Genomic DNA, 22,258 nt, shown 5'->3' on the forward strand with positions numbered 1-22,258 from the left:
CAAAACCGCGTCTGTAACAATATATATATATATATATATATATATATATATATATGTGTATATATATATATATATATATATGTGTGTGTATATATATATATATATATATATATATATATATATATATATATATATATATATATATATATATATATATATATATATATATATCACTGTCTGCTTTCGCTGTCATTAAAATAAGGCAGTGTACAGTTATGAAGAAATTTAAGGAAATAATATTTATGTAAAGACATACCACGCGTGCTGCATGGTGCCGAGCATACGATATGCGTAGAGACAGAAGAGTGTGTTGAACTGAGACTAGAAGGTTCAGAGCCAGGCTGGGGAAGAAAAGACATGTTGATGTCAGTACTTTCATCAACAATTTCATCAATAATTCTCAGCTTTGTCAAACATGTTAACATGAAATATATTTTGGCCTTTCATCATGAGAAGCAAAGAGCAACTGCCTTACCTACTTGAATACAAAATGCTTTGCCAACATGAATCCTATAATCACTCATTGTCCCACTGAAGAAAGCAAAGTGAAACTAGAACGACATTCGGTACAAGTCATACCTCCGCCAGGCTCAACAGTTTCCGTTTAACTGATGACATGAACTAAACTAAACAGTAAACAGTTATGTATTCCACTGATAGGCTGGATCTGCATTCAAACCTATACCAAAATCTCATCGACTTGTTCTTTCACCTATCAAACTCACATATCCAGTGTTTATACCATTTATCAAGTTGGTCTGAATGGATAAACACCAGAGGCCTTTTCGTGGGGGATTTGGATTTGCTCGCGTTCTGGATTGATGATGCCTGCAGTCCGGATGTGGACCACGGTCCGTTTTTTTGAGGACCATTGGCACTCTAAATGAACTTTCCGCATATCTCACGGGATTGTGAGTTGGACAGGTGACTGTGAAGGGCCATGACATGTATGTAGTAGCCATGCTTTTGCCGTTTTGATCACGGTTTCTGTGATGTCTTCTTCCGATTCGGGGTTCAGCGCACGTGGACGACTGATTGGCTCTCGCTCCTATCAGTTCATCTAAACGAAGTTTGTCGGAGCAGTTACGTTGTATTTTACTGTTTTATTTCCATTTCTGTTTTTCTGTTCATGTTTTTCGTCAATTTTTCTGTCCCCAACTGTATACTGCTGTGTTGAATCATTTAATTAGTCTCCCAAGTTAAGTTGGGCCTACTGGTGATAGTGGAGTGTGCTTTTTTTTTTCTTTTTTTTTTTCTTTTTTTTGTATACAAGATCGAGGCTCGTGAAAGAGCGAACATTAATCACACAGAAAGACAAACAGACACACAAAACAAATAACATCGGGAGCGGTAGACAAGATGGGGAGAGAGGGGGAAGGACACAAACACAACATTTGAGAGCAGGGACCGAGAGACATGGAGACATCGAGAGAACTGTGGGAGGGAGAGGGCTTTGGGGGGGAGGCATGGGAAGGGGGGGGGGGGGATGGGAGAGGTATAAAACATATGGACACTGCCAAGACTTCCAGGAAAGAAGTTGGAATTTCAAACAAGGTGGATCTGGGGTGAATTAGTGGGGGTAGAAAAGATCAAGGTTTTGGATGGGGGAAGATAAGAGATGGTGGTGAACAGCTGTTTTGAAGACCTGGAGGGAGGAGTGTGATTGAAGTGAGTGTGGGAGTTTGTTCCAGAGGCGGGAGAAAAGAGGAATGAAAGAGTGAAGGTGAGCAGAGAGCCTAGATTTCGGCAGTTTAACCATCAGAGGGTGGCTGGCAGATCTTGTGCGACCTGTAGGAATATTTGGGGGACAGAGCACAGAGAGAGCTGGGGGAGCAAGGCCGGAGAGGAGTCGGTAGAAGACAGAAAGACCACCTACCTGCCTGCGGTGAGTGAGTGAAAGGCCCTCAGAGATAGCTTCATCGCGGGAGATTCCAATGATTCTGAAAGCTTTGGATTCAACAGCGTGAAGCCGAGCCAGGTGTGAGGCAGGAGCACCAGCCCATAGGGGAGAACAGTATTCCATTGAGCTGCGGATGAAAGCCTTGTATGTGGTGAGGAGCTCAGGTGTGCCTAGGAAGGACTTCGCACGACGGAGGATGCCCAGTCGGCGACTGGCTTTGGAGGCCAGCTTGGAAATGTGGTTTTCCCAAGAAAGATCATGGCAGATGGTGAGACCCAAAAGCTTGAGCAACAGAACTTCTTGGAGAGGATTGTTGAGAAAGTAGATGGGAGGGTTGTCCAGTCGATCTTTTCGGAGAGACATAGTAAGAGTGTGAGATTTGTCAGGATTGAAAGACATGTTCCACATGTTTGACCAGTCTGTGATTTTGTCCAGGTCTTCAGAGAGTGAGGAGGCTGCAGACTGCCGATCTGAGGGAAGAGGAATGGAGCGGCAGAGAGTGGAGTCATCAGCAAAGAGATACAGAGGATTTTCCAGAGAGTCGGAGAGATCATTGATAAAGACCAGAAAAAGCACAGGGCCCAGCACACTGCCTTGGGGAACTCCAGCCTGAACGGGAAGGGGAGATGAGAGAAATCCATTCAGGGCCACACGTTGACTACGACCAGAGAGGAAGTCCGCAAGCCATGCATGGAGATTTCCATGGATACCATAGGAGGAGAGTTTGGTGAGCAGAGCTGGGTGCCAGACCGTATTGAAGGCACGTGATATGTCAAGGGAGACAGCTCTGATTTCCTGTTTGGCATTGAGGACCTCCATCCATTGTTGAGACAGCAGAAGCAGCATGTCCAGAGTAGAGTGACCTGGTCTGAAACCAAATTGATGATCAGAGATCAAGCCATTGGAGAAGAGGAAAGATTTCATATCCGAAGCAATGATGGATTCCATGACTTTGCTGATAATTGGGAGCAGGCTGATTGGTCTGTAGTTGCAAGGATCTGTTTTTGCACCTTTTTTGTGTAAAGCGGTAATGTTTGCTGATTTCCAGGATGCTGGCAGATGACCTTGAGCAAAAGATAGGGTGAAAAGAACAGAGAGAGGGTGAGATAGAGCGGCAGAGCAGGATTTTAGGACCCGTGGGCTGATGCCATCTGGTCCAGTTGCAGAATCAGAGTCGAGGTTTGACAAAAACTCCTCCACCTTGTCAGGAGAGAAGGTCACAGAGTCCAGGAGCAGTTTGGTTCGACTGGGAAAGGTGGGAACAGAGAGAGATGGGTTTGGGACTAAGGATTTTGAGGCAAACACAGAGTTGAGGCATTCGGCTTTGTCACGTGCGATGTCAACTGTGTGGCCATTTGAGGTAAGGGAGGGGATGCAGGGGGAACAAACACCAGAAACGGATTTGACCAGACGCCACCAGGATTTGGAGGAAGGAGACAGGTTTGAGAGTTCATTCTTGAGTGAGGAGAGATAGTGCTTCCTGGCACTCCTGAGGGTAGACACACACTTGTTCCGAGCTTGGTGGAAGGAACTGAGATTTCCTTCAGTTGGATTAGCCTTCCAAGAGGCAAAGGCAAGTTGTTTCAGGGCAAGTGCCTTACCACAAGATTCAGTGTACCATGGACGGGAGGAAGGGTAAGACAACTGAAGGCGAGATGGGATAAATTTGTGCATGAGAGAGATCAGTTTGCTTTGGAAGAATTCCCAGGAAGAATTGATGTCAGAGGCAGTGGAGATGGGAGACCAATCCAGACGATTGATGGCTGCTTGAAGACCGTCCCAGTCGGCCTGAGTGAAATGCCAGACTCGTCGACGCTGAGGAGGCTCTCTGAGAATGGCCAGAGAGATGTCCACTTTGACAAGCACATGATCAGAAGAACCGATTGGAGCAGAAGAAGAGCAGCAGACATTAGCAGGGAAGTTAGTCATTACCAAGTCTAGAAGAGAAGATACTCCATTGGCTGAGATCCGGGTCGGGAAATTGACAGATTGTGTCAATCCCAGTGAGTCACAGAAGTCCTTTGCTGAGGTGCCATGACTGGTGAGAGAGGAACCCACACCCAACCAGGTGGCATGATGACAATTGAAGTCACCACATATGAGGAAGAGAGAGTTGGGATGAGTGGATAGAAGTTGGTCCATGTTGTCAGACAGTGAAATGTAGATGGAGTCATCACTGTTTGGGGGACGGTACAGAACACATATGAACAAAAGGTGGGAGCGGAGAGGAAGCCGTAGCCAGAGGTACTCCTGGGGGTGAGGAGGAGAGAGGGCAGTGCAAGGAGAGTGAGGAAGAGAGTTTTTGATAAAGATAGCCACCCCACCACCAGGCCGAGGCTCAGGTCTATCATACCGGAGGAGGGAGTAACCAGGAAGATATATTAAGGAATCAGAGACATCTTGAAGGAGGAAAGTCTCTGTTAAGCAGATCAAGTCTGGATTGTCAGAAGCAACCTGTATGGAGAGGGTTTGAGCGAAGGCCCCGGATGTTTGAGGTCCATTTGAGGTGCTTCTCCATTTTCACCTCGTTTTCCATCTTTTTATGCCAGGTATTGTTGCTTCTGATCCCTCAGCTCAATCCATTTTCCTTCCTCCCTCAAAAAATCCAAACAACATATCTCTCCTTCACTTGGAAAAAACTCAGCAACCAACAACATGTTCGGGGAAAAAAAAATTCAACCTCTTATCTCAGAGCTCAGTTACTCATTCCCCTATCCCTTCTTCTCAATATCCCCAAACTGTACCTACACTGAATAAAATGTTTCTCTTTCTTTAAACCTCTTCAGAACATAAAAAACGCTTCCAAGATGCATTTTTAAATGCCTTACTCTGCTTTTTACTCCATCAGGAACAACACATTCATTCTATTTCTTCATCAAAATTTCTTTCTTTTCTCCATAACAAGGCATATTTCCTAAACCCTCCTCACCCCAAAACGCTTAGTTCATCCAGCCTTCTCTTTCACGTCCAGCCGAATTCTCCCCCATGCCTTCCAGCAAAAACATTATCATCACCACTCCACCTGAAGTCTGTCGCAGATTATCCAGTCTGGGAATCCTGAGGCGTCAATTTTACAGAGGCTGTGTGCACACAACAATAATTTCTCCTTCACGTCCATTCATGGTGCCATGCCAGTACCATCTCCCCCATCGCCCTGCCTCTTCTCAGCTTCCACCTTGTTCTGCCACCTCTTACTCTTGCCCCGCTCCTGGCTTCGCCCCATTCTGAACCCGTACACTTTCCGCATCCTCTACTTCCTCCTTTCCACATCCCTACGTCCTATTATCAGTTCATCCTCCCATGTCCGTTCCTCACAATCTCTCTCTCACTCACACACACACACGCACACACACACACACACACACACACACACACACACACTCACACTCACACACACACACACACACACACGATATGTTAAAGGCATTCAAAGCCTAATGAGGGAAAGTCATCAAATCCACTTTGTGCTCTCACCTTGATAAGTTTCTTTCTATGATTATTCAAACTAACCAAAGGGTTTTCACAGTTTTCATTCAGATTGGATTTGTTTGCTGCAGATTTAAAGAACCCAATGGGATGCCACTGTAAGAGTGGCACAGGAGGGAGGAGGCTGTGAGCAAGCTGTGCAAGCAAGCATGTCATTTGTGGATTAATCAACGTGATCAGCCTGGGCACTAACAAACAGGAAATTATGGTCTCAAAAGGTCAGTCGAAAACAAAACTTGCAAGGTCTAGTGGGTCAGGTAACTTAAAATGCTCAACAGAGATGATATTGATGCTCTGTGATATCTGGGTCATACCAAGCTGTCTGTAGCCTCTCCCGATGCTTGGGATGACAGAGAGGAGGAAGAGACGCGACTCGAGCCGGGTTGGCTACTCGGGCTGTTTGGAGAGGCAAGAGAGGTTGAGGAAAGCCAATGTTGTGTTAGAGAAGACTCCATCACATTTCCTGGTCAAGGATGTTTGAAACAACATCGTCTTAAATAATTTCATTGGCATGCTAAGCAGAACAACCATAAACAATGATAACGACTACTACGATGAGGAAAACTACTACTACTACTACTACTATTATGACGAAAACAACTACTACTACTACTACTACTACTACTACTACTACTACTACTACTACTACTATTATGACGAAAACTACTACTACTACTACTATTACTATTATGACGAAAACTACTACTACTACGCCACGCCACGCCACGCCATTTTGCTGCTCCTCGAGCCGTGCTATTTTCGACATTTCCTCCTCATCCTCCTCCGTTTTCGTTTGTATTTTTGGTTTATTTGGGTTATCTGAACCGAGTTGGTTCATTTTGTTATTTTATTTTGACGTCCCGTTTGAGTTATTAGTCCTTTTGTGTTCGGGCCTAGCCGCACCCGTGTGGGACTAGTTTTGCCGCGCCCAATTTGTGGCGTATCACAAAACTGTTTGACTTCCTTGTTTTTGCTTAATGACCCTTGACTTTCTGTGCTAATTTTGCATAGTTTTGGCAATTAAGCCGATAAGTTATTTGCTCAACGCGCGTTTGATTATCCTTTTGAGTTAATCATTAGCATACCGGTACGGTCGTGCTAAAACAAGCAAAAGCTCGCGAACGAGCTAATTGTTTTTTGTTTTTTTTCATTTTCATTTGACGGGGAATATACCGTTAATAGTAATCATGCCTCTGGATGGTACATGGGCAAAAATGGCGGCTACTACCTCTGGTGCAGGTGGGAACCGCCCTGCCCACCCGTTTAAGGCGTTAACAAGGAAGCACGGGGTGAGATGCGAGTTGGGACAAATCACCCAAATAGAGGCCTATGTAAAAGCACTCGCTAGTGTGGTTGATCCAGCAACAATAGTTGCAGCCTCGAAAATGTATGGACAAGCTGTGTTCTTTCTTAACTCAGAGGCTGCAGCAAACAAGGCCATTGAGAAAGGGATTAGTGTGGGAGGACTCTTTGTACAAGTCGAGCCGCTCTCAAGTCTTGGTACAAGGATAATTATATCTAATATACCCCCTTACGGGTCTGACAATGTCGTGGTGCCTTTCCTGGAACAACTGGGAGTGTTGAGATCACCCATCAAGCCTGTGTCTTTGGGCTGTCATGAACCCTCCCTACAACATGTCTGGTCTTTTAAAAGACAAGTCTCCATTGAATTGGGAAAGGATGCTGAATGTGAGGGGTCGTTTGTTATTCCTTTTGACGGAAAGAATTGCAGGGTGTTTTATATGACAAACGAACCCCGTTGTTTTGCATGCAAAGCGAAGGATCACAGGAGAGCAGACTGCCCCACTATCATTAAAGAGGTTGCAGCTCTTCAACGCCCAGAGCAGCCTCGAGAGGATCCCAGCGGCACTGAAGGTATCCTAAGAGAGGCGGCTGCTCCTTTGTGCACGATGGCAGTGGCCCCTCAAGAAAGTTATATACCAGGTTCTCATCCCATCTCTTCCGCTGCCATAAATCAATGGCAGACAGTGGGAGCAGGGAAGGCAAAGAGGGCACAGAAGAGGAAATCAGAACCCGCAGATGATGGGACCACGGAACACCCTGGTACAATTGGGGATGACACGGGAAGTAATGTGTCAAAGGGATTCGTAAGGCCGAGTATTCTGAAGAAGAAAAGAGTGGTAACCCAATCTGAAGAAATGGAAGAAGAAGAAGAGGAAACTATTCATCAAACGACAGGATATGGGGAGTCTTCTCTCTCAGATCCACCCAAAGACAGTTTGAAGAATGAACAGGAAGGGAGACCGTCAGGTAGTAAACCCGGCATGGTAAAGATAAACAACCTAGAGGTATCTGACTTGACAGGGCCAAACGATACTGTGATGTTGGTTCCTGAGAAAATGCATCCAATAATAACAACTGCAACGAAGCTTCAAAATAAACTAGGGATTGAAACATCTACAAGAGCAGTTCTGAACCGAAGGATTAACACCGAAGTTTCAAAGGATGCTGAAGTAGCATTCATCGGTGGGACAGACAGAGAGAGGGAACCAGACACACAAGCATCAATGAAGTTGCTGGCACTGGCCGACATCTCAGGTGATGTCACTTCACTCACTGTTGGTGCAGAAAGGGGAATAGTTGAGCACATCTCGAGTTTACCACCCCAAAAGGTTGGATATCCTATACCAACTGAGGAAGAGGCATCCATTCCCACAGGTGAAGCAACGTCCGCCGCATCAGAGCCAGAGGAGCGTTCCTCTGCGCCAGAAGATTATGCCAAGTCAGCCTTGAGAGACGACATGGCAGAAGACTTGACACATTGTACAAGTTCACCAAAGGAGAAGGATCTTGAACCTCCAGACAGCGATGATGAGGAAAGTATTGGTGATGGGGAAGACTATCAAGGGTCACTGACTGGTTTAGAGACAGACCTACCTGCAGGACACCATTCCTGCATTCCCAGCCAGGAGATACTCGAGTTCCTGGAACGAAGCTTGCATAGCAGGAAGAAAGTGGAAAATGCGCTGAAACGGTGGAAAGATTATGACTTGCTAGTGCATTCCTTGTATGTACTAAGGAGAGAGGGACATAAAACAAGGACTTCAGGCTCGGCTGAACAAGCCCGAGTCAGGAAGTTTCTAGCAAAGTTGTTGAGTTACGGGCCTGAATATAAATTGGTTTAAGATGATGAATTTCACAGAAACAAAACTCTCAATACAATAATGACATCAAACTTATGAATAGGATCATTGAATGTCAATGGCTGTAAGGATGCATTCCGTGTGCACCAGGTATTGTCATTCTGTGTGAAGGAAAAACTTGAAGTAACCTTTCTGCAGGAAACCCACACGACCCCAAAGGCTGCATCCCGTTGGGAAAACCAATGGGAAGGTTTGGCCTTTTTCAGTCACCTAACGGACACATCTTGTGGAGTGGCTACCCTCTTTTCACCAAAGAGGAAACCTGAAATACTTGTCGTAAAGGAAGCCAGTGTGGGGCAGTTGCTACATATAAAAGCAACGTTTGAAGAATTTGTTGTCAATTTCGTCAACATTTATGCACCTTGTGTAGGAGTTGCAAGGGGGATTTTCTTCAACCGGTTGCAGAGATTCATGCTCACCTTGCCTGGTGAAGAGTGTGTAATTCTTGGAGGAGACTTTAATTGCACTCTAGACCCCTCCCTTGATCGAATAGGTCAGGAGCTGCATAATCCCTCTGTAAGATTATTACAACAAACCATAACACTGTTAAACTTGAGAGATACTTGGCACATACAACACCCCACAGACAGAACATTTACGTATACGAGTATCAGAGGTGGTCATATATCACAATCCCGGCTCGATATAATTTACGTGTCTCACCGTTGGTGTAAGAGTGTCAGTGACTCCGACATAAAAGTTGCCCATTTCACAGATCACAACTTGGCCTAGATCAAGTTTTCCCTGGCGGAAACAAGGCGAGGCCCTGGCCTGTGGCACCTGAACAATGCTTTAAGTCAGGATGAAGCGTTTTTGTCAATCTTTTTGAATTTTTGGCAAGCCTGGAGGAATAAAAAAGGAGATTTTTGCTCACTTGGATTCTGGTGGGATGTAGGCAAGGTACGATTGAAATTGCTATGTCAGGAATACTCGTATGGTTTGAGCAAAACACTTGGGGTAGGGATCAAAAGACTGGAAGAGGAACTGCTGCACCTTGAGAAGCACCTGACCACCCTTACCTCTACTGAACTGCAGGCATGCGAAGAAAAGAAGGGCACCCTTAAAGCATGTAGTCGTGTGAAGGCACGAGGGGCGTATGTGCACTCTTGTTTGCAGCTTATTTCTGAGGATGAATATGTCCTGAATTATCTCAAAAGGGTGGAAAAACGCAAAGGTCAATTCAGGACTATATCGAGTGTTCTCGCAGAAGATGGTCTCTTGCTCAATGGCTCGGAGGGTGTTCAAAAACGAATTAGAGCCTTTTACGCTCAGCTATATATGGGTAAGAGCACAGATGCAGGTGCAGGTGGCACTTTGTGGAGTAGTCTTCCTGAAGCCTCTGTAGAAGACCGGGAGCAGCTGGAGACTCCATTATCTCTGGAAGAATTGAAAACCGCCCTGCACAGCCTATCAAGAGATAAATCCCCTGGCATGGATGGCTTATTATGTGAATTCTACACAAAAGTATGGGACTTGGTTGGACCTGATTACCTAAGTGTAGCTCAGGAAGCATGTGATACAGGTATAATGCCCTTTCTTGGCGTCGAGCGATTCTGGTCTTGATTCCCAAGGAGGGTGACTTGAGAAAGTTGAAGAATTACCGCACTGTGTCTCTGCTGTGTGTGGATTATAAGGTCATGGCTAAAATGTTGTCACTCCGTCTCGGACCAGTCCTGACAAAATTAGTCAGCCCGGACCAATCTTATGCCATTCCAGGCAGGACAATACATGACAACATATCCCTTGTCAGAGACCTGATACAGTATGCGGACATGACTCGGACTCAAGTCGGATTTCTTTCCTTGGATCAGGAGAAAGCCTTTGACCAGATGAACCATGAGTATCTCTTTAAAACCTTGCTAACTTTTGGGTTGGGGAGGAGATTTGTAGGCATGATTGAGATGTTGTACATGTCGGCAGAATGCCTAGTTAAAGTCAACGGTTTCTTGCTTGCACCCTTTCCATTTGAGAGAGGAATAAGACAAGGATGTCCCCTGTCCGGCCAATTATATTCCCTATGTATTGAACCCTTCCTTTGTTTGATGAGAAGAAGGCTAACTGGCATTGTGGTGCCACACAACAGGGTCAACCTCAAACTTTCTGCATATGCAGATGACGTTCTCTTGTTTGCCAGTAATGCAAGGGATATGCAAGTAGTTTATGATTGTCAGCAGGTCTATTCAGCAGCATCGTCTGCTACAATCAATTGGAGGAAAAGCTCTGGGCTTCTAATTGGACAAATGCAGGTAAAGGAGTTACCAACACATTTTCAGAAATTGACCTGGAGTCGCAATGAGCTCAAATATTTGGGGGTGCACTTGTCCACTTCCCATGGGTACTCACCACTCATTAACTGGAACACTTTAGGGGACAAGATCGAAGCAAAGTTGAGTGACTGGAGTGGACTACTAAATGTCCTGTCTCTGAGGGGGAAAACACTCCTTATTAAACAGTTTATATTTCCGAAGTTAGTATTCACGCTCTCTTGCATAAGCACTCCAGAGGAGTTTCTGGTTAAGATGCAGAGGAAGCTATTGGACTACCTTTGGAATGGTAAACACTGGGTTTCCCTGGGCATTCTGAGCTTGCCTTTTGCAGAAGGTGGACAGTCTTTTCCCTGCCTTCGAAGCCACTACCATGCATCCAGGCTGAAGACCATACAACGGTACCTACATGTGAACCCTGCACTGCAATGGTGCTCACTGGCATCATACTTCTTCAGCAAAGTGCTCAATCTTGGGTACAAAAGGAATCTTTTCATCATTACATCTCGGAGCCTGTCTAGTGCTACATTGCCTCTTTTTTATCAAGAAATGCTGAAGGCTTGGAATGTAGTCGACGTACAAAGAACAGTTCCTCATCCAGGCAAGGACCTGTTAGAAGGACCGCTCATTCTCAACCCTCTTCTACAGGGCCCAACTCTGGCTTCCTTTTCAGTAAGAAGGAACCTCTTAGCTGGTAGCATATCCACAGTGGGAGACCTTCTGAACGATGGGAAGAGAAGGCTTATTTTACCCAAGCAACTCGCAGCGAAAATGGGCCGAAGGACAATCAGGATCCCCTCCAGGATACTTGAAGAGGTCAAAAGCTCCTTGCCTCCCGATTGTCTGGAACATCTAGAGAATCCCAAAGAAGGTGATGGATCTGGACAGATGTCCATTGGTAACTCCATGGATTTTAAAATCAGACCACGATGTTGCGAGCTCTCTCAGCCAATACCTGCAAACAATATGAGTAAGACCCCTGGCACAGTGGAAATGTCGTTCTGTGGGCTATCTCTGCAAGTCCATGGTTTGAACTACAGCAGACAAGGTAGAGCATTTTGAAGAGAAAGCAAGGAAAAATATATACCTGCTAGTGATCCACTCGCTCCATTATATAGCTCTTGCAACCCGACTGGATACTCCCTGGCGTGAGATTCTTCCACTTCTTTCGACTGTTCATCCACGTTGGGATTCACTCTATCTCTACCCAACGCCAAGAATGATGGCAGACTTAAGTTGGAGGTTACTACATGGTGCACTGAGCTCTGGATCTATGATGTGGCATTTCACTAACTTCCCAGAGGAATGCTGCTTTTGTGATGAAAGGGAAACTATATTTCACATATACCTTCAATGCCACCGTCTTGAACCAGTGTTCTTACTGATGAAAAATCTTCTCTTGCGCTTCTGGCTTCACTTCTCTCCAACACTTTTTATCATCGGGCACCCGGTAAAGAAACGAAGCAAGTCACGTGATCTCCTTGTTAACTTTATTTTAGCCTATGGGAAAATGGCAATATATAAAACCAGGAAGGCAAAAATTGAGAGAAATGTGGTCGAACACAGTTCTGTAGGTCTGAAGGGCTTATACGCTCACGCATTATTTCGGAGTACAAGGCGGCAGAATTTAGTAACACTGTTCAGAAGTTTAAGGAAACTGGACTATAAATGATGCACTTTGTCGGCTCTCCCCACAAGATACTTTGCTCTTATTTGTATAAATGTGTTATTTGGCGTTCTTTTTTTGGTGTTCTTTGGCGTTCTTTTTTTTGGTGTTCTTTGGCGTTCTTTTACCTTCCCCTTATCTGTCTTGGTAGTGCTTTCTCTTCAAAATGCTCTACCTTGTCTGCTGTAGTTCAAACCATGGACTTGCAGAGATGAGGAATTGAGCGACATTAAACTGGGAACATATGTTTGCCTGAGCTTTCATGAGCTCTGAACGCAAATCTCTATAGCCTTTCCAACAAAAGCACTACTACTACTACTACTACGAAAACTACTACTACTAGTATGATGAAAACTACTACTACTACTACTACTACTACTACTACTACTACTACTACTACTACGAAAACTACTACTACTAGTATGATGAAAACTACTACTACTACTACTACTACTACTACTACTACTACTACTACTACTATTATGATGAAATCTACTACTACTACTACTACTACTACTACTACTACTACTACTACTAGTACTACTATTACAACAACAACAACAACAACAACAACAACAATGAAGGTCAAGAAAGTCCGTTTTTTCACAAGTGTAAAAACTAGAATGAATGAGCAACACATCCAGTACATTATTTTGGACCCAAAAGGTTCAACATTAAAATGAGGTTTTTTTCCCCCAGATGTCTTTTTCCTGTGAGAAAGTCATAATGAGATGAGGGCTTAACCCTAGCTGGGGTGGGGTGCAGAATGCACCCCCCCAATCCAATCAAAGTTCGAGTTAACTTCCAAACCACCGCCAATTCACCATTTACAGCTCATCTGTTGCTGACGTGTCGCTGATCAAAATAGCCCAGCCTTCAGATTAAGAGCTCCGAAAATGAAATAAAACCTTTTATTTAAAGCTTTGGCAAACAAGTCAAACATACAACACACACACAACATGCATTTTAAGGCCATGTTCCCTGCTAGAGCGGGGGTTAGCCTAAACAAGTCAAACATACACTTCTTAAATTGCACTAATGATGCAGGTACATAAAATTCCCATTTGGTCCATAATTATCGGTCACAACTCGAGAAGAGGTCTGTTTTCCAACACACGGATGCAGGGATCAGCCAGCAATATGGCAGAGGTGCACTTTAACTCATGACAACAAAATCCACCAAACCAGGTACTGCCCTGAGGTTATTCAGGAAACTAGACCATAAAACTACCATACATGTCTGATGCATCAGAAAATGGCCTGTGCTACGAGGATACAACTATAAGCCTAACTGAGAGAAAAAACTTCACAGATATGGGCAAAAACACAATCTAATAGGAAAATGTAACTTCATTGTTTGAGATCAGTCATGATTCCTCATCTATATATGTAAATATATGGTATTCATAGCATACTTACCCTGCGCAGTCAACTTGGTGTGAGTGAACTCTTTTGTTTTTGAAGGTTTTTTTTTCTTTGATCCAATATGGCTGCCAGACCACGTGACATAAATTTATATTCTCTAATATAATTGTTGCGTAGATCACACTCAATAAAGTTTAAAATGATCAGACTAAGCATTGTCCCTGTCAATTTATGACGTCATAATGAAGGCACCAATGACGTCATCATTAACATATCTTATTCCCCATGGGGAGTACTTGACAATGAGCCATGTTTCAATGTTTTCCATGGGAGCAGGGTCGGAGATATAGAGGGGCAAAGTTTTTCGGTTTTGGCAAGATGGCGCTTTTACCGCTGAACTATGACGTCATAATTATCATTAAAATATTCTACAGGAGGAGGCACTCCCTATGGTGAAAATTTTGTCAATCGGTCCAAGAATTGCAGATTTAAAAATTATTCATACTGATCGAATCAAGCGTTGTACTTGCCGAATTATGACGTCATTATTACGGTACTGATGACATCATCATTAGCATATCTTATTCCCCAACGGGAGTGTTTGACATTGAGCCATATTTCAATTTTTTCCATGGAGTGGTTTCGGAGATATAGAGGTGCAACTTTTTTCGATTTTTCCAAGATGGCGCCTGTACCACATGGCCAATGACATCATAATTATCATTAGAACAATTCTACAGGAGGAGCCGCTCATATTCTGAAAATTTCGTGTTCATCGGACTAACAATTGCAGAGGATTTTTTTTTTCATACTGATCAGATCAAGCGTTGTACTTGTCGAATTATGACATCATAATGGAGGCACCTGTGAAATCATCATTAACATATCTTATTCCCCATGGGGTGTACTTGGCAATGAACCATGTTTCAATTTTTTCCATTAAGTGGTTTGGGAGATGTAGAGGTGTAACGTTTTTCCAAGATGGCGTCCGTACCACGTGACCTATGACGTCATAATTACCAGCAAAAATGAATGAGAAAATGAATTTTTAAAATGCAGACACGGCACACGGCACACATACGCAACTGAATTGCTTAACCCCGCTTTCGCTTCGCGAGCGCAGGGTAATAAGGTAATGCCATCTGTCTGTACCAACCTGAAATACGGAAACGCTGCTCAGAGAAAAAAAAAATCAAGAAAAAGTTGCTTGAAATGAATTCTAACCTTCGGGAAAATTTTAAAAATTTCAATCAGCCAAAATTTTTAATCCGGGCGGTGTATAGGCAACAGATTGGTGTGCAGCAAGGCTTGTCTACCTCGATTGCTCCCCAAATTTTTTTCTTTACTGTTAAGAAATATGATTATTTTGGAATTTGACACTATTCTATACAGTATGTATTAAATAGGCTAAATCTGTCTGTAATGTGACACTAATAATGTGACAAAATGCAAAACACCACTTCATCGTATCTTTTAGTTTGGTTGAAATATTTTTTAAACCACAACAAGACTTTGTGGACAACCTGTACTTCATTCCTAAGCCTAAACTAATCTTCATATAATCCATGGTAAGTAAATCCAATCTAATTTTTAAATAAATCAATAAGTTGTTAAATTCATTTTATTCTCCTCTTTTCCTTAAGCGCCAGGTGCACACAACAACTCAAGACATTCCTTATTGAACCTCCCAACTTCGATCTCTTTGAATCAGTGCAAATAAAAATGGCTTCACTATTATAAAATCAAACAGCAGCAAAACGTAAATCAGAAGTGTTATGTGAAATAATATTGCAGCTAAAACGAACGACATCGACATCACTACGAGTCAACCATAAAAAAAAGTACCGCTAAAGGATACATGCAAGTTCCAGATTTCATACCGACATCCTTTTGTGTACGATGCAACGCTGCACTCACCTTTGCCTGTTATATAGATTAGTGATGCTTGTATTGAAGGACATTGATGCAGCGAAGGTAGAGGGAAAAGCAGGGCTGATTCGGCCAAGTGCTGCAGACTCCTGCAAACAAAAAAAAATTAATTATCATCCGATGTGTAATTCAGGGTGTGTGTGTGTGTGTGTGTGTGTGTGTGTGTGTGTGTGTGTGTGTGTGTGTGTGTGTGTGTGTGTGTGTGTGTTTAAGTTATATGCATTCCTAAACTGCTGGAGGAAATGAGTTGAAATTTGGTGGTTGTACTAGGGTTGTGCCAGGAAAACGTTTTAGGCATTGAAAAAGAGCAAAGTCATGGGGGTTCTGGATGGAGTGTGAGGGGAAATGCAAATTATTTTTGTAAATGTGTATTGCGTTGTGCCGCTCTAAGTGGGAGAGAATATTACAAGTACCAACGGTTTACAGTACTGTAACGAGTATCATAATAGTAAAGTATCTCTGTATGACACCTGGTGTGGGTTTAATGTTTAAGGTGGCTGGCTTGAAATATCTTAAGGTCTTGAGTTCTACGACCTCTTTTCTACCTACCTCTTTTCCTCCTACCCTGTCATGCCGTTAAATACCACCAGGTGGGTTGACTTAGCCCGACGTCCTTCAGAGGTCGGCAAAATGAGTGCCAGCTTAGTGGAAACAGGGACACTGCATCAGCGGCACAGCCATACTTCCAGCAATGATGCAAACATACAACAGACATAGGCTACATGTTAAACTAGAACACCACATGGTAGAGCGCAAACCTCCACCAGGCTGAACAGTTTGTTTTGGATCCCAATGATAGGCCGGATCTGGATTTGGACCTGAACCAAAATCTAATCAGCTTGATCTTGCCACCTAACCAACTCATCCAAATTTTTTTGTCATTGCTCATCCAAAACTTTTTGAAATATCATGTTATATATCGTTTTTGGCCCCAACCCTCAACGGTGAAGAATCACTTTGAAAAGTTATCATATTTGGATCCGGATTCAGATCATCACTAAAATATAATCAATTTGTCTGTGTCACACATCCAACCTACTAGGTGCGGCTAGGGTGCCGGCTTAGGATCCTACGATCCTGGGTTCGAATCTCGGTCGATCGCCGAATTAATGCCAGGGGGGTTGACTCAGCCTGTCATCCTTCCGAGGTCGGCTAATTGAGTACCAGTTCACTGGTAATTCCCTGTTTGTCGTTGAAGGCGGCAAAAAGGGTTGGCGTCAGGAAGGGCATCCGGCCGTAAAACATTGCTTCAAAAAGGGGACCAAAAAACAACAACTACCACGGTCCCCGAAAAGGCCAACCCCCGCTTTGCGGGGAAAAATGGCCTCTAAACGGTGGTTACACATCCAACCTATCCACCAAATTTCGATAGAATCCGTCTTCAACTTTTTGAGATATCCTGCTCACAGACAAACAAACAAACAAGAAAGATGTCGTGCATAACACGATACTTGCGAAATCCAAATAAACAAGTACAGATACATTCAAAGTACACCACCCCCATGCTAAATAAATAAATAGCGTAGCATCACCGTGCAGCATATGGAGACGGTATTGGGAGGGAGAGGTGTACAATAATGGATTGATTAATTGCATAATTAAAAAATAATAATAATCGTGAAGTAATTAAATTATTAATCAGTTGGCTAATAGAATACCTAAACCACCACAGTTACATCCGAATCTGTAACTTAAAAAAAAAAATTAAATCATCAATCAAACAATTAATCGATTAATTGATTAATAAAAAAAATCAAAAACACCCTTTACAGCCAATTCACTTGGTCATTGTCATGTCCAAATATCAGTTTCCTAACTCAAAAGGCTCCTGAGATATTACCCATATGAGAAAGGAAATAAATAAATACTTAGTAAATCGATAATAATTAAGTTATTAATCAATTAATTGATTAATCAAAAAAACAAAAAATATTGTATTTGTCAAAGCATGTGCTCACTATTGTGCCAAAATTTCAGCTTCCTAGCTCAAAGGATGGCTGAGATATCGCCTGGCCAAACAAACAAGAAAGAAAGAAAGAAAGAAACCGGAGTGAAAACTGAGTACCCCCTTTCAGCGCGCACCATCACCGGGCCCCTTCGGTGCCCAGCGATGACGTCATGCAGTGCCTGGAAATGGAATAGGAAAGGAGTGGTGTACAATAGTTGTTTGAACTATATGAAGACATGATATGCAATGTCTGATATACATTAAATGACATGATATGCAAATACTGTTCAAATTTCAAGTTAATCAACTGAAGATTGAGGATTTCAAAAATTTAACTTAAGTTGTTGACCTTTTGAAATTTTGACCTCAAAAGTATTGGCAATTGAATTCGGTGACCTAATATGCAAGTCCTCTTCAAATTTCAAGTCAATAAGATGAATGTTGAGGATTTTTTTTTTCACCTAAGTTGTTAACCTTTGGCCTATGTTAACCTTTTGGCCAATGTTGACCTCAAAAATAATGTGTTGTTGAATTTAAAGACCAATATGCATGAATGAATGAATGAATGAATGAATGAATGATCGTTTTAAGGCCATTTTTCCCCGCTAGAGCAGGGGTTAGCCTTGCGGGCCCCATGACAATCATGGTTCCCTGTTTGAGGCAATGTTGTTATGGCCGGATGCCCTTCCTGACGCCAACCCTTGGTCATGCTCTTACGATGCGCAGGGATACGGTGTACCTATTCTAAACCGGGGTACACACCGTGATCATTCATCCCAGCAAGCTGGTACTCAATTTGCCGACCTCGGAAGGATGACAGGCTGAGTCAACCCCCCTGGTGTTAATTCAGCGATCGACCGGGATTCGAACCCAGGATCCCAAGCCAGCACCCTAACCGCTAAGCCAACACCAGGCCACCAACACCAGCCAACACCAACAAAACAAGGAATAAATTACATCAACAACTCCCATGGGAATCTCATGATAAATCTTGGCACCCAAGCTATATTACATCAAAAATGTGTGAAGAGTACAATAAAATAGTTGAAAGATGCATGGAAGCGTTATATTCAGTTGGGATGGCCACCTCCAACTTTAAAATGTCTACCCACCCCTTCAGATGCTCCCATGGGGAGTGGGCATTTCTAGTATTATTAAATTATAATAAACTAAGTGAGCTGACTTTCCACGGATTCATGTACGCGCATAAATTAATATGAACTATTTTATCACAAAGATTATAGAAATGTCAACATAAGTGGAATGTGAGTAACCATTTATAGATTATACACATTGACACTGTCATGGTGTAAATAAGCTATGGGTTTCATCCATTCATTTGACTGAACATCCATATACTTTATTAGATTACTTAAGCGTGAAACTTTACACATTTCCTTGCTTTGTGAATCATCAACCATCAATGGAAATGTTCAAAATTAAAGGAAAATCAAAATTAAAGGAAACAGATGAGGTGACACATACATCAAACATTAACAATTAGCACAAATTATGGCCCATCAACTGTGGGGCGTTCAAAATGTTCTGTGACCAAGATATTGACAATTGAGAATTTTATTTTCATGCATTTTTTACATTATTGTGGCTCACCTACCTGGTTGATCAGGTAAAACAGGCAGACCCCTGTGCATCTTTCAACTCTCCTTGCATTCTTCTGAGTAATTCAAACTATTATTCAAAATCCTTCTTCCTCCTGTAACTTATTATGATCATCTACATGTCGCAGCGTTAACCATACCTTCTCCTCCTCTCCCTCTTCCCTTTATAAAAGGTGAGGTCCAATGGTACCAAGCTTCTGTCCTGCCTTGACCACGATACTCCTCCACTTCCCTCTGTCTTCAGCCAACTCTCTCCACTCTCCAACAACCCCCATCTTGCTGATATCCCTCCTCACACAATCCCCCCATCTCAACCGCAGTCTACCTCTTTTCCTCCTACCTTGTTCCCTCAACCTATCTGTTCTCTTTGCCATTCTCTCTATTCCCATCCGCAACAAGTGTCAATCTCAGCCAAAATTTCACCAATCTTCCTGTCAAGTTCATTTGCACACCAATCTCCCCCCTCAGTTAATACATTCTCCTTCTATCCACCGTCTTCACTCAGGAAATCCTCCTGACCCAGTTGTTCTCGCAAATCTGTAGCCTCTGTTGGAGTCTCTCTGCTATTGCCACCATCTCTAGACCGTAAAGATAGGCCGGCGGAACACAAGACATCAGACATTGCTTTTCAATCTCCTTGATATCTTTCTGTGTGCCATTACTCCCTCAACCATGCATTCGCACCCCTTGAATCCTCCTCCGCACATCTGCCCTCCGAATTACCATCCCTGGTCACTGTTCCATCCAGATACTCAAATCTATTTCCCTGTCTCATCTCTTTCCCCTCTAACCTAATATTCAATTATTTCCTCTGCTGCCCAACCCACATCACCTCCATCTTCTCCATCTTCTCCATACTCGTTTTCAGCCCATGCTTCCCAAATGCCTCCTTCCACAACCCCAGTACTTGCCGCATCTCCCACCTACTCTCCACCACACCAGTCAGATCGTCTGCATACAACATCCACCCCATACTACCCCTCATGTTCACCTTCCTGCTTACCAGCTCCATCACCATGAAAAACCTAAGTGGGCTGAGAGCGCCTCCCTGCCTTAAACCGATGTTCACACTGAACTCCTCAGACATCCTAGGACCAATGAAACACCTGAGATGTAAGAGTCATACATATATTCAACAACCTATTCATCCACCTGACTCCAACTTCTCCCACTGCAATTGTCATCTCTGATCTGGAATGCATACCTCTGGAATGCATTTTCCCAATAGATTATGGGTAATGGCTATCTTTGAATAGTTGGAACCAATAACAGCTTTCAATTTCAACACAATATTGTTGTGTTAATCTCGATATGTATAACCCTCGATCAGGCACAAACACATCATTGCAAAAATGGAGCAAATGCAAGTGTGTAGTGCGTACCTGGCCTAGCAGGGCGACGCGCAGCATGTGGAACTGCTCCAGTAACTTGCGATGCAGTGGTCGCATCTCAGGGTGTACGATGCGTTCATGGAGGCTTAGACCCAAGGCAAGAACGTCCAACTGATGATGCATTCCAATAAAGAGGAGAGGGACGAGAATAACAGCCAAAGGACATTTAGTTTGAACAATTAAACAAAACGGTGTGTACCCCGGTTTAGAATAGGTACACCGTATCCCTGCGCATCGTAAGAGGCAACCAAGGGTTGGCGTCAGGAAGGGCATCCGGCCATAAAAACATAGCCTTGCGGGCCCCATGACAATCATGGTTCCCTGTTTGAGGCAAACCCCCGCTCTAGCGGGGAAAAATGGCCTCAAAACGATCATTCATTCATTTCATTCAATTAAACAACAGAAAAGAAAGATGTAATTGCATAATAGAATGGATGCACTTTTGGAAATGTCTTACGGAAAAAAAGCAAGAGGCATTTTTTTGAAGAAGTTGGTAACAAACATATTCTAGGCATTTGGGACATACTAGTTACTAATCTGCTTGTTACCAAACTTTCTGTTTTCATTTTTAGCTTCCTAATAAACGTAATAGAAAAGCACAAAAACATAGTTTGGGCATATAATTTCACCGGAGACAACAATGTTTGCTCATGTTTTAACATTCAGATGAACATTTATTGGCAACACAAGGCAATTCTGAAGGTCTTCCTCCAGCTGTAGCGGAGATTTCTGCATCCAGAGAGACAAGAGCAGGAGATGACTTCCTGGTAGGCTTCAGGAATTTCAGCTAGTGTCATTAGGATGAGTTGTTGTTTCTCTCCCTGGTGCTCCCATCTCTCCCTGGTGATGGAACCTCTCTGGTTTAGGCAGATCTGGATCTGGGCGGTGAGCTTGCTTCCAAACCATGGTTTTGTAATGTACTCGCATAATGCGAAACCGCAGGGCATTGTTCGTCGGTGGCATGACCTCTGGTTTTCATGCTTTGAAAAACATGGTGCAGCGTGGCATGTCTACAGAGCCAATATGTTCCAACTTGTACATCCTACATACAAATTTCTCCGCTGCTTCAATATTCTCTTCTGTGAGTTGTCCATCACCTAAGCCAACAAGAAGGACTTGGTGATTGATGAACACCTTCCAGGCAGAGCACTTTGTGTGATTGCATATGAAAGATGTGGTGTCACATCCTGTCAGTGCATGGGAAGGCACCAGTGATACTGCAGCCCCAGGATGCAGCTGGTCAACAATGGCCTTTATGGGAATATAATTTGGTTTCTTTGCTGTGCCTGACTTCATCCATACATTCTGACATGAGGAATGAGGATCATGTGACACCAATAGTAGAATATGGTATCCCAGATACGACAACATTGCTGAAGTTGTTGTTCAAGCTACACATAACTAGTTGTGTGTCACGCTCTTCGTGTGACACAGCAAGAAGTAATAGATCAGTGGACATATGTGATGCCTTCACTTCTCGTTCATCAGCAAATCCCCCTGCACCAACAATCTCCCGATCAGGAAGG

The 22,258-nt window shown here is 43.3% G+C and overlaps 1 protein-coding gene across 1 annotated transcript in view; it reads right to left on the reverse strand.

The window, feature by feature from the left end:
* Positions 1-13,562: 13,562 nt before the first annotated feature.
* The window catches only part of LOC137437234 (dedicator of cytokinesis protein 3-like), a 317,733-nt gene continuing 309,037 nt past the window's right edge, over positions 13,563-22,258 (reverse strand). The window contains exons 49-51 of the mRNA XM_078766260.1: positions 20,724-20,843; positions 15,763-15,863; positions 13,563-13,581 (exon numbers count right to left, since the gene is read on the reverse strand). Of these exons, the coding sequence (XP_078622386.1) occupies positions 13,563-13,581; positions 15,763-15,863; positions 20,724-20,843 (240 nt within the window). The remainder of the gene's footprint in view (positions 13,582-15,762; positions 15,864-20,723; positions 20,844-22,258) is intronic.

This window comes from Myxine glutinosa, chromosome 12 (assembly GCF_964187855.1).
Source record: "Myxine glutinosa chromosome 12, kmMyxGlut1.1, whole genome shotgun sequence".
NCBI lineage: Eukaryota > Metazoa > Chordata > Myxini > Myxiniformes > Myxinidae > Myxine > Myxine glutinosa.